This window comes from Onychomys torridus, chromosome 2, assembly GCF_903995425.1.
Source record: "Onychomys torridus chromosome 2, mOncTor1.1, whole genome shotgun sequence".
Classification (NCBI taxonomy): Eukaryota; Metazoa; Chordata; class Mammalia; order Rodentia; family Cricetidae; genus Onychomys; species Onychomys torridus.
In genome coordinates this window covers 5,498,782-5,511,840 of record NC_050444.1, presented here as the reverse complement: position 1 = coordinate 5,511,840, position 13,059 = coordinate 5,498,782, and the positions used below count along the sequence as shown (strand labels likewise).

General features: G+C 40.2%; 1 protein-coding gene across 1 annotated transcript in view; it reads right to left on the bottom strand.

Moving 5' to 3' along the window:
• Positions 1 to 7,620: 7,620 nt before the first annotated feature.
• Positions 7,621 to 13,059, bottom strand: part of Xkr4 (XK related 4) — a 466,651-nt gene continuing 461,212 nt past the window's right edge. The window contains exon 3 of the mRNA XM_036178095.1: positions 7,621 to 9,201. Within this exon, the coding sequence (XP_036033988.1) occupies positions 8,255 to 9,201 (947 nt within the window). The 3' untranslated portion in view covers positions 7,621 to 8,254. The remainder of the gene's footprint in view (positions 9,202 to 13,059) is intronic.

The following is a 13,059-nucleotide window of genomic DNA, read 5'->3' as shown; positions in this document are numbered from 1 at the left end:
CCAGTAGCTTGATTACAATATTACAAGTCAAGAATTTGCAAGATTTAAGTGTCTGTTGGATTAATTAACTGCAATTCATCACCAGTAAAACTTGACAGGTTCCAAGGTGTTTCTGTAAAAGAAGAAGGGAACCAAAGCATGAGCAGTCTGAGCTGTGACAGCTTGGGTTATGTCTGCAGGTCCTGGCTCACTCCACTCCTCAGTTCTCTCTTCACATAGCTCCTGGCTTCTAATTCAGACCAAGGAAAATGTTTCCCCCAAGCCTTTGGAGCTGACTTCAGAAACCTGCTCCCTTATTATGCACAACACATTGAAAGAGTTTGCAAGGGAAGTTGAGTATTTTACTGTTTTGAAAGCAAGTTCTAAAATGACAATCCTTTCACTAAGTGGCTAGTGTCCTCTGGTTACAGGATAGTGACCCATTTTTTCTGTTTTTGAGTAAAATAAAAAAATCATGGGGGCTCTATAGAAAGCTGACATTTTGCTGATTTTTATTAAAAACAGGAATTTCTTACAGTGATGGAAACTCAAAATGAATTTTCAACACACTTAAGGGTATCTTAGAACATATTGATAATGAACTAATTTGAAATAATTAAAAGTGTTGAGTGGATACAACTCCATGCCAGAATGCCACTACAATAGTTAAATTAAATTAGCTTAAACACAACATCTCCTATTTGCAACACTTGAAGTAAGAATTTGATTAATTCCATTTTAATGCAAATTAAGCAGTAGAGAAAGGAAAGGGCAAACTGGTTTAATTTGGTATATAGAAGTATAATAAAAACATAAACCCTCGCATTTTCTGAAATTCTATGAGCAGAGTAGGTGGCAGGCTTTAGTAATAGCACAACAGAAAACTGTGTTGTACCATGCTTCTAATATTTACTTATTATTTTAATTAATTAATGTGATATTAAATGAGATCTTTGTGTGTCTAAATGTCTCAGTCTAGGGTTGAGAATAATGATGGTGGCTTGAACCTCTGTGGTCAGGATACAGCATCTCTGTTCCCCTCACACCATATTAGTCCTTAGGTAGGGTCACATTATGTAGTCGCCTCATGTCTGTCATGTAGAGTCATGGGAAAGTCCTAGAAAAGTTCATATTTCTTTACTGTTTTAATGTAGAGTTAAGTATAGATGGTGATAAGAGAAATGTCAGTGTGCTAGAAAGAACAGGTTTAGATATAAAGTCTGTAAACCAGGTAAGCAGCTAAGAACCCACTGTGAGTTGCTAGGACAAATGGCCGTTTTGTGCCTGTTTATGACCTAGTGGCTGCAGTCACAAGGATCACACTTGCTGAATAAATGACCAAGGCAATCAATAAGGGTTGACTATGTGACACTGATTACAAAACTTGCCTTACCTTAGTTGTTTTATCTATAAAATAATGGGGGTTTCTTTTAATATTCAATTAAAATTACTGACCTCTGATTTAACAATTTCTTCAAAACCTGCTTAACTTAAAGCAGGGAGGTAAGATGTTGCTTGGGATTTGCCATTGAAACTGAACATTGGCTGGATTTTAAAAACCAATAGCAGGGCTGGGAAACTGTTTGGTTCATTACCTGCTACTTTTTCAGCATCTATCCAAGCAACACACACAGTTCCTATGTAATGCATGTTCTTATGCACTGGTGTAGATGGGTGGGCTAGCACTCTGCCTTCAAACATGCCAAATGCTTCAGAATTCAGAAAATATTTCATGAACACTTGGTCTATCCTTTGAATCTAATTCTTCAATTACGATAATGTTTCTAGATTAGTGCTGATGGTTTAAAAATCTCTTAAAGTTCTGTGACATAAGATTTTAAACAAAATTTTGTAAAAAAAAAAAAAAATAAGGCAATGGAAATGAATGACCTTATAGTATAAAAATAAAGTCATTTCAAAGTGTCTTTTTCACTAAGCAGTTTTGACAAGTTATTTTTCAGTCTGCCTAGATGGATAAACATGTGAAGCATAGATAGAATATAAGGAAAGAACCCTCAGGGAAACGTTATAGTTAGACGCTACTGCCTAAATGGAAAAACAACACTGATCTACACACAATGAGTCAGAGTTGAAGTAATATTTAGGTTCATATGATAGAGCCTTCCATATCTCACCATTGACGGTTCTCTTAGATTTTCATTTTGGTAGACAACATACCTGAGTTTTATGAAATGTCCCTGGAAAAAATTGGGACATGAGTCTGGTTTTCTATTTGACTTGTTGAATCAAAAATAGGCATAGTGAGGTTGCCACAATTCTTAGAAATCTTTCAGTTCATAGAAGCTGGGACTAACTTCTGTTTCCATGTTTCTCTAACCAAGCTGTGGTGCCTTTGACAAGCTACTTACCATCTTTGGGCTGAAGCTGTGGCATCTGAAAATGATGTCACTCACCGGTGGTTGTGAGGAATGAATGGATCCCAGAGGTAAAGGTCTTCAGCACAGCACTAGCATATTGTACATTCTTAATAATGATACTCTATCTGATATGGGAAGCAAACAGCAAGGAAATCTACAGGCAAACAAAACCAAAGCACATTCAACTTAGTTTGTTTCCGTGTTTGTTTTATGTCAGTATAATATGCAAATATTTTAACCAAATGACGAGGCAAGTCAGAGACAACCAGCATCCTTGAGTAACAAAGCCTAGGCCACCCAGTTTGCTAAGTTTTGCACTTCTGGGCAGGATTACTACATGCAATAAATAAGAGTCTAACCATTACTTCTTCCTGGAGTCGGGGGAAAGTTCAGGTAGATGGCACATTTATCCAATGCTCTGACCACCCTCTGGAGAGTTTCTGAGCTTCTCATTTCTGTGGGCACATGGCCGCATGCCACTTCTTCCATTGGGCTCTCTGCTGTTGTAGCTGCTAGCCTAATTGCTACAATTAGCAAAATTAAATGACTCATTACATTTTTATCCAATTCCACCCATATGCTGCTGTTTTACTTTCGAATGGGTAATGATCCTGTTGAGGCTGTCCATCACAAGAATCTTGCAATGAGCCTATTTTCAGGATAGCAACTGGAAAAGACCTATTGCCAGAAAGCTTTGTCATTACTTACGCTACTCTAGGTGTCTGATAGGGGAGAAAGGATGTTACCTAGTGTTTAGGTTATTTCACATCTATACAGGTTGGGGAAATAGACTCAGAAATGGGGACTAAAATGAAACCACCCATTCCTAGCCATGTAGAAGCATCAAATATTGGGTAGCAGAAGGCTATCATGAGTCAAAGCTGGCAAATGTGACAACTTTGACTGTTTTCAAAAGCAACACTGGATTACTAGTCAAAAGAATGGAAAATGATCTGTGTCTATCACTAAAATTATGACAAGGTCCACCTCAGTCCTGCTGCGTTATCAGCCTGTGCCTCCCCTGGACTCCCAGAGTCAGATTCTGAAAGAAAGTTGGAACTATTTTAAAAGAGGCTTTAAGGAATTCTCCTTAGAAACATAAAAATGCAGGCATCTAATCAAAGCTTTATATAGAAACAGTCATGGCTAACAGCAAAGCTATGTGGTGAATGCAAAGGAGCACATATTTAGTCTAGAAGGTGGTTCATTAGAAAAAGTTCTCTGGATTCTTGTCTAAACATTGTGTCAGCACTTGGTTCTACCTAGCAGTATCGGGTACATTTGAAAGTGATTGCATCACCTTACTCAACCCTGTGTGGACATAAGGTTTTCCCTGGCTTAATCTAATGTGTTCCAGGAGCTTTGAAGTGACACAAAACTACTCTATTAAGCCACTTAAAGGATGGGTTGCTTAAGGAGGATAAAGTTCACTCAAGTCAAGAAACGAGGAATTGCATGTCATATAGGCCTGGACTGTAAAGACAGTTCATTTTCAAAAGGAATAAATAGAGGGTTCTTGTCTAAAAGGTCACATGTCAATACATACCACTTCCAATGCATTAAAGAACAAAATGTATTTTATCCTTGTCATCTATATTATCATCATACCTATAAATGATTTCAAAAAGTCATGGAGATTTAAGCTATTTCCATGAATTTCTAAATGTGTGTGTGTATTTGTGTATATCTACTAATACAAGTATCGGTCTGTCTTTCTGTCTGTGTCTGTGTATATCTCATGTGTGTGTGTGAGTGTGTGTGTGTGTGTGTGTGTGTGTGTGCGCGCGCGCGCAAGGATGTGTGTCATGGTATGTATGTGGAGGTCAAAGGACAACTTTGTAGAGTTGGTTCTCCCCTTTTGACATTACGTGGATTTCAGGGTTCAAACTCAGGCCACGTTTGCATCTTTGTGCAGTGAGTAGCTTTACTATTGAGGTAACTTAAAGGCACAAAACTCCAAAAAGCTATCATCTATCTGTCTGTCTGTCTTCTTAATGTGTATGTGTGTGGGCAATCACATGCCATGACATGTATGTGGAGGTCAGGGAACAACTTAGCAGAGTTAGTTTTCTGTTCTACTATGTGGTTCTGGGGGACTGAACTCAGGTCAGGATTAGTGGCATCTTGACCTGCTAAAACATATTGTCAGTCTACATCATTTCACTTATGCATGAAGTAAACTGTGCCTATAGATTCACTATTTTACATTTACCCTCAGATTACAGTTATCTTTGGAATATCTGTGTAAATTGTCTGTTGCTAACACTTGAGTTACAGAATCTTAAACTCTTGGTAAGGGAGTTTATTTCATCTGTTGTGTTATCATTCATCACAAATGAATTGTCACGGAGTGTCTGAAAAGGCAATTGCTGAAGTGGACAAGACACAGTTAAGCAGGATAATGTTAGTATATAGGAAGGTACAGGACATAATTTCTTGGAAATCAGACTTTGATAGGCATGGAAAACTGCATTTCTTCCACACAAATGAAGTCTCAGCATAGTTAAGATGTATGTCTGTGTGTTCTTTAACTTGGGATTAATTCAGAAATGCTAACTGGAGAGAATTTTTTTCTCTTTAGAAAACATCACCATCCCACACAATGACTACCAGAAGATAGTAAGATCATCCTTTTAAGTGATTCAAAGTGGATCAGGCAGTCTCAGCCCAAGACAGAATCCCTCATTTCCATTTGGATGCTAGCCATTGCTCCATTGCTCACCCTTTTTGATTATTTTCCAGCTACTCTGTGCAGAGCTTCATGTCAGATGAAAATAAAATTTTAGGAAGAATTAAAATTGTTCATTTTTGCATTGATGATGCCTCATTGAATCCTGCCTCCTAACTCTGGAGCCTGTGTTTATGTTCTACAGCAGTCTGCTGACAGTGTGTGCATTCTGAACCAGAACATCAAGATTAAGTCCTGCTGGGGTGATTTTATGATTGCTGCTTGGTTTTCTTACATTTGAGAGTCACAACTGTAACATGGTAGGTAACTCGTTTCCTTAATAAAATTCATCATTCACTGAAACATTATGATCTTTGCATAAGTCAGATCCAAGAATATTTACAGTATTGGGGAAATGACTGGAAATTCAAGCTTTTTACATCTGTATGAGTACCTATGTTACCATCAAGACAAAGTACAGAACATTATCTTCTATTTATATCTCAGCTGTTTTAACCCTTAGCATGTTACATGTGAAATCATGTTGACAAGTAACTTAGAACTTACGTGATCAAAGAGTGGATGCTCCTGTTGGCTTGTTTGATTGGACACTATTACAACATTAACTGTTATTCACTCACAGAATCTGAGCTGCAGACCACCTGGGAAAGTCAGTCTCCGAAGTTCATCAGTTAAAAGTTGTCTTAGAACTAATGAAGTTAATAGCTCATAGTTCTGCACACCAGCAAAGTATCTGCCCAAATCATTGTGATTTCCTTCTATTCTGGAATGGGATGTGTTCACCATTTGCTGAGAAGCCGAGTCTTCCTGAAGATTTACTGGTAGCAAGGTAGTATTTCTTCATTCCAACAGAAGATTAGTTTGTTATAGTGGAAATCTTGCTTGAAGGATCAAATCATTGAGTATTAGGAAATATGTCTGATAAAAATCATCTGTCTTAAAAAAATGCTTTGGGGCTTTGTACCAAAAGAAGTCCTAGGTTGAGCCCTCTGTCCCTTCCTATGGATGTCACTTTGGGGACCACAGTCTTTGAATGACTCATCCATTATGGGTGATGGCTCTAGAACTTGACTATTTTGAGTGAATATTTAAATGAAACTGACTTTCTTCCTTCTCTTTTTTTGTGACTTGACTGATCTTTAATATAAATTAAAGCTGGGTTAGTATAAAACCAGGGAAGGAAGTTTAAGACATCTTCCACTGTGGTCAGGTTGTTCTATGAATAGATGAAAGAAATCACTTACATCTTGGATTTCCTGGGAGACATTGATCAGTCTTCACAAGCCCATTCGAATTAGGCTATTTCCCTCTTACTTGATGCTCTGATAGCACCCTGGTCAGGTTTTTGCCAAATGGCAAAAAGTAAGGTAGTCTCTCCAGGGACAAGTGTTTTCAATCTGGTGAGGCAGGCTGATGGATTTGTAGACTGGATTCTGATATCCCAAGTGAATATGACATTTAATGTATTTTAAACAATTCCAAGTCTATAAAAAAAAGCAACAATGCCTATATGTACACCCTATATTTTTATTACAAAAATATTGAAATAATCCATGAGTTATTCCACTCTGCACCAACTATAAAAAATACTATCAAAGTTTGACCGGCACTTTTAATGCAACGAAAAGCACCATGACCAAGGACACTGAGAACAGAAAGTGGGAATGTTTACTTGCTGTACGGAGGTATTTAAAACTCAGATGCTTGTTGAAAGAGTGCGACTTTACAGATGATTTGAATACAAATCTTAGCTGATGGAGTGGTAAGCCCTCAAGCAGTCCAGGCAGTTCCCTTATAGCATACACATTGCATCTGTATGCTTCATCTTGTTAAAAGGTGTCCCAAAGACTCTATGAGACACATCACTTTGACCTTGGATGGGAGAAGGTAAGTCTGTACACAGCGGACAACCTGATCATTCTTCTCTTGTCTGCTTTGGGATACCACTTATTCTCTGTTTTGGGGGACTCCATATCAGTTCTGTGGTTGGACAAAGTTTGGCACTAGAAAGATGTGGCATATGGTTTCCAGAATCACACCTGCTCACTATGCTCATTCTGCACCTAGAAACACCCCCTGTTCCTGTGGCTCTGTGAGTGCATTCCAATATGAACCACATACACTTTAGAATCTGACTCTCATTTTGTCCCTCCCCCAACTGCTCTTTGCATATAAATTGTATTTTTGCAATTGAATACTGAATCATGATTATCATTTAATTTACATCACAGATATTGAGCTCCTTGGTCTCATCCAAAGCCATACATGTGCTGCATAGGATTTCTGTCATAAAGGATGTTCTCAACTGCAAAACCTAAAGTGAAAAACAAATCCTGAAATGTATAGAAAAGGAATCATTCAATCAGTGCTAATACATGTGTAAACACTTGAGATTGCAGTCCACTGCACAGGCTTCACCACATATGCTACTGGTTTCCAAATGAGAAAATGGTTTATGAAATCTTTCTAAGCACTATTGCTTTCTTTCTGGAGTCTGTTTTGAGTTTTGCATCAAGGAAATCACCTAAGATCTTTTTTGAGATTTATTTTTGTTTTATATGTACGGGGATTTTGCCTGCATATATGTCTGTGCACCATGTGTGTGCAGTGCCTGAGGAGGCCAAAAATGGGCGTTGGATCTCCTGGTACTGGAGTTTCAGGTAGTTGTGAGCTACCAAGTGCGTGCTGAGAATCAAACCTGGGTCCTTTGGAAGAGCAGTCAGTGCTCTTAACTACTGGATTGTCTTCCTAGCCCCACCTCAACTCTTTAGATAGAGGGGTGATGGTGGTGGTGGTGGTGGTGGTGTGTGTGTGTGTGTGTGTGTGTGTGTGTGTGTGTGTGTGTATGAACATATTTATGCAACAATCAGTAAACTCCATCAAAATACCTTAATGATTAGAGGCAACAATTTTTTTTTTATAATAATGGTACCCTCTGGTGAATGTGCTCCAAGCCTGTGCTGGAGGAGTTTGGTAACAACAGTCATACTAAGCTGGCATTGCCCCTTTAGGTGGAGTAAGAGACTCTCAGCACTGCTGGCTTGAATGGACACCAGCAGCAGGTGGTCAGCTAATGGAAGATCAAACCATACCGTGACAATGTTTCAACTAAGAACATATAGCTCATTGCCCTACTCTTAGATTAAGTGTCATTGTCGCCACAGCCCTGCTATCATCTCTTCATATGGACATTGTGGCTTCTTCTGTCTTATAAAGTGGTTTCATACTCCAGCCTCTCCTGAATAAGGGCATCATCTTTGTACTGCAGCCTTGGAGGAGATGGGGAACATTCAAAGGCTAATATGGCCTTTCTCAGGCTTCGGTCCAACACATGTCTCTCCCACGCTGGATACCTATTCCTGAACAGGTCAATTTTAATGACTGATTCTTCAATCCGTGGTGGTCGAGATGATGGGGTGGGTGGTGCAGTTGGTCTAACCTGAAAGACAGGGACACATCCATCCCTCTCTGCAAATTTCTGATCACGGTCATTGGCAACACTGCGGTTGTTGGAGATGGACCGTAGTGTACTTGTGGCCACTTCTGGAGGCAGAGAGAAGGCAGTAGTGGGGTCATCACAAGCACAACTTGGTGACTGCCCAAATCTAGGCCCATTGGGATGGAAGAAGGCATAGTACATCAGCATAAAAACAACACCTGTTAAAAAGCTGCTGAAAACCACGCACAGTGCTGGGATGGCAAATGCATCCGCAATCTGGGGAGCTTTGTAGAGGTACCAGAGTGCACTCAAAGCTGTGTTTTCCAAAAGGATTACAAAATAGTAAATGAACAGCCTGCAGCGTGTCCTGCCTTCCTTGACATTGAACCAACTGAAGATGTAGATTATTCCCACCACCATGTCGAACACAATCTCTTCCCATTTGGTGATACAGAATTCTGTCTCACAGTGGACAATCCAGAAGGTCATGATGCACCAGTGGAGGACAATGAATATCCCAAAATACAGCTGGAAAACTGAAGCAAAGAGGGCGAATGTGATGACTCTGGCAGCAATGGTGAAGAAGTGCCAACAGAACTGGATGATAACGGCCATGTAGCTGATAGGCTTTTTGTCATCCCGAGAGTCCCGAAGAGCCTTCTGGTAGGAGGCTAGGGCCCATGCCAAGGACACAAGGGAGGCTGCTGCTGTAAAACCTGCAAAGACAAACAGGAAGACATCTGTCAAAAGTGAGAGGCAGTAATGGTATAGGAAGTCAAGTCACATGGGCCTGGTGGCTTGAGACAGGCTAGCAAGACTTCATCAGAGGCTATGAGTGTCTTTGAGTTTTAACTGGACTAACCAACCATAAGGGAATCCTAGAAACTGTCCTCCATGAAGTGACTAAATTCTGAAAAGGCCTGAGTTAATGGAACCACAAAGCCAGCACAGGATCTGAGAACGGGAAATGCGGTGGGACTAGCTGACAGTGTGCTTGTGTAAGTGGACCAAGGACCCTGCTTTATTTAGTGGGGGAAACTGCTGCATGCTCTTGCTTCAACTTAAGAAAGTGTTGCCTTCATATGTGCAGTGTTAATCCGTGTCAGATTGGAGAGACATTCTGTGTCTAACGGGAGAATAATGAAAGAACCCAGATGGACTAGCAGCTGCGTTCCTTTCTTGCTGATGTAGCTCATGTCCAAAGGTAGCTTACTCCTTCTTTACGATAAAGACCAGAGTTCATAAAACAAGTTTGCTCTTATTGTTTCTGACACCTGGTGTGCTGTTCCTCTGAATGTCACCCAGCATTCTCCCTGCAGGTTTTACACCTGCTTACTACCTCATCCTCGAAGGAAGAAATGTCTGCTCACTCTCATTTCACTCTGCTTTTCATACATTAAAAAGTGTACAGAAATGACTTTCATGATTTTATCATCAGCTCCACTTGGCTAGTACTCTCTCAGAAAGCAAGATTTTCTCATTGATTCCCTACACTCTGGCATTGTCCACTGTGTCTCAAAGTGCATGTGTATGGTCCAGATGTACACACTCTTAACCTGAAAACATGAAGCCTCTCAGGAGAATCCTCTTTTGGAGAATTGTGTTTTGTCAGTCTGTGTGGCAGCTGACTTGCTTCAGGAGCAATGACAAATTTTTTCCAAGACTAAGAAGGTCTCATGGCTTGTAAAGTTCCCTTGACAGGCCTGGCATGAATCATAGATGGGTTGCACCTGGTTTTCCTTCTTCTTTGGGAACAATAGAAGGTATACAGAATTGGTACTTTTCTTTAAAAAATACTTTGATTGAAGGAACCTTGCTTTCTCCCACTCATGAGAAATGAATTTTAAAAAGCAGCTATAATGGAAAAGAGTAAAACTGGTTGGGAAAACTATCAAACAAACAAAATCACACACTGAACTCCAGCAATCACTTCTTACCAATCCTCTTTGAATGCCCCCAAATATTGATAAAATGAAGTTCCCAGCAGCCACTTCTCACCATTCCCCCAACAAATCAAGCAGAAATCCTGTTTGTTTTTATGGGCACTGGGACCTTCTTCTTTTTTTTTTTTTTTTTTTTTCTAGCCAATATACACATTGCTAATTGCTAAAAGTGTTACTCAGCTATGAACGGTCAGAGATCACCACACAAAGGAGTTTATGATAATTTCATTACTGTGCATTGGAAAACATCAATTACAGGAAATTCAGGAATGCAAAGAGAAGGGAAAAAACCAAAACAAACAAAAAAACAGAGAAAGTGAAAGAATGGGAACAGAAGATGACAAGCTCATATATGTGACCGACATACTTACAATGAATTTGTGATCAAAGGACAAAGATTGTGCCCTTCTAATCTCACCATCCGTACTGCACAGTCTGGGAGCTGCTCTTCTCTCTTCATCTGTACCATTTGCAGAGTTACAGCTTATATTACCCTTTTGCTTGAGATGGTTCCACATAGGCTAGCCCCAAGCTCCAAACCTCCTGCCTCATTCCTGAGCCCTGGGATGACTGTTTGTTGCAAGCAGCCTCTTGAATAAATTACACTCTCTCTATTTTTTCCCAAGCCAAACTGTATCAAGCTTTATTAAAGATACTTTCCATAAACAATTATGTTTTTTCAGGCAAGACATGGGAAGACAACCATTAATAGTATACAAGAGCTTCCAAATTCCCTTCTTGTATAGACTACCAAAATCAAAAAGCCACTATCAAACCTCATGAGTCTTCATTCGACACTTTGGAAAGGGAGAGTGAGAGCTGACAGTTCACACTGAGGATGTTGTTTCACAACTTTTCCCAAGACAACCCTGACCTTCAGGAAACAAAATGAACATGGCAGAAATATCAATCTGAAGGTCTACAATCTTTTATAATAGGAACTGCTGCTCTTCTGAGGACACTCAATGATACCACTGCAAAGTCCAGATTTCCCAATAGACCCACAAAACCAATTCTGGGGGTCAGGTTCCAACAGGTATCTGGTTTGAAGGGAGTTGAGTCTATGTTGAAGGTACAGGGGGAGGGGGGAATACAAAAATGAACTTAGAGTTTCCCGACACAAGGCATTTTGTGACATGGTGGCCACATATGCCAGCACCAGGATGTCTCTCCTGAGAGCCAAGAGAGTCTTTCAAAACTATCAGGGAAAGATGTTTTCCAGCGTCAACCATCATCAATCCAGTTTGGGAGACATTTTGTTAGTGACATGCTGTGGATATCGCTCTGTGTAAATAAAGTTCTGATTGGCCAGTGGCCAGGCAGGAAGTATAGGCGGGACAAGAGAGAAGAGAATTCTGGGAAGTGGAAGGTTGGAGAGAGACACCACCAGCCGCCGCCATGAGAAGCAACATGTAAAGACACTGGTAAGCCACAAGCCATGTGGCAAAGTATAGACTAACAGAAATGGGTTAATTTAAGATAGAAAAGGTAGATAACAAGCAGCCTGCCACGGCCATACAGTTTCTAAACAATGTAAGTTTCTGTGTGCTTTCTTGGTTGGGTCTGAGCGACTGTGGGACTGGCGGGTAAGAGAGATTTGTCCGGACTGGGCCAGGCAGAAAAACTCCAACTACAAATGGCGCCCAACGTGTTGGCAAGAATTTCCACCTAAAACCTGAAAAAAAGATTCTAAAACGGAGCTAAAAACAGCTTCCTAGTTGTCTCTCTCAAGTTAGCAGCAACCTGCCGGTTTGAGCTACTATGGCGAGTTCCTGGCGTGATTGTCTGACCTGCAGTGTGGCAGGAATGAGGAATCTATAAGCGACACTTTACTCTGCTGCGTGGTGGATTTAGCCTTTGCTAGTTAAAAAAAAAAAAAAAAGATTTCTGGGCTATGCACTGCTTTGATAGAACTGCTTCTGATAGTTGATGGTACACATGGCTCCAGACCTAGAGCTGGCGGTAAACTGTACCACCGCCATGTTGGGAAGCTGAGGTGGGTGGAGCCAGCAGCCACAGTGGAGTTTCAGTCTTACAAAGATGGATATTACACAGAGAATCTGGTTTATGTTGTCTTTGGGATTTTTAACTGCAGAAAAAGATTTGATCATAAAAGCTGTTGAGTTAAACAAGTATGTAAATTTTAAAGGTACCTTGACTTCAAAATTTGGATATAAGGATATGTTGCTTTGGAAAGGAGTCTCTGCTTTTGTTTCCACAGAAAGCCAGATGCTGTGGATTTGTTCCAGATTAAGATACATCAGGTTTGATCAGCCAAGACCACCTGAAAGGTCTCCAATGACACAATGGCCCAGATGATCCGACATCCAGAATGGTTTCAAGGCAACTGGCTCAGAGGTTCACCCTAATGGACTAGTCCATAATCCTAAAATTTTCTTTGTGTCCCCATAAGATACAGCGCCCCCCTCCAGCAGGAAGTAGTAAGAAAAACTATGCCCACATTCCCAAAATTATCAAGCTGGCTTTGGAGATGGAATTGGCTCACTCCTTCTCTAAACTCAGACATATTGCTAAAAGAAAAGGTTAAGAGATTCTTGTGTCCCAAATCAGAAGAGCCCTATGATATGGGACAGAGAAAAACCAATATTTTTCTTTAAAGCAGGTTGATTA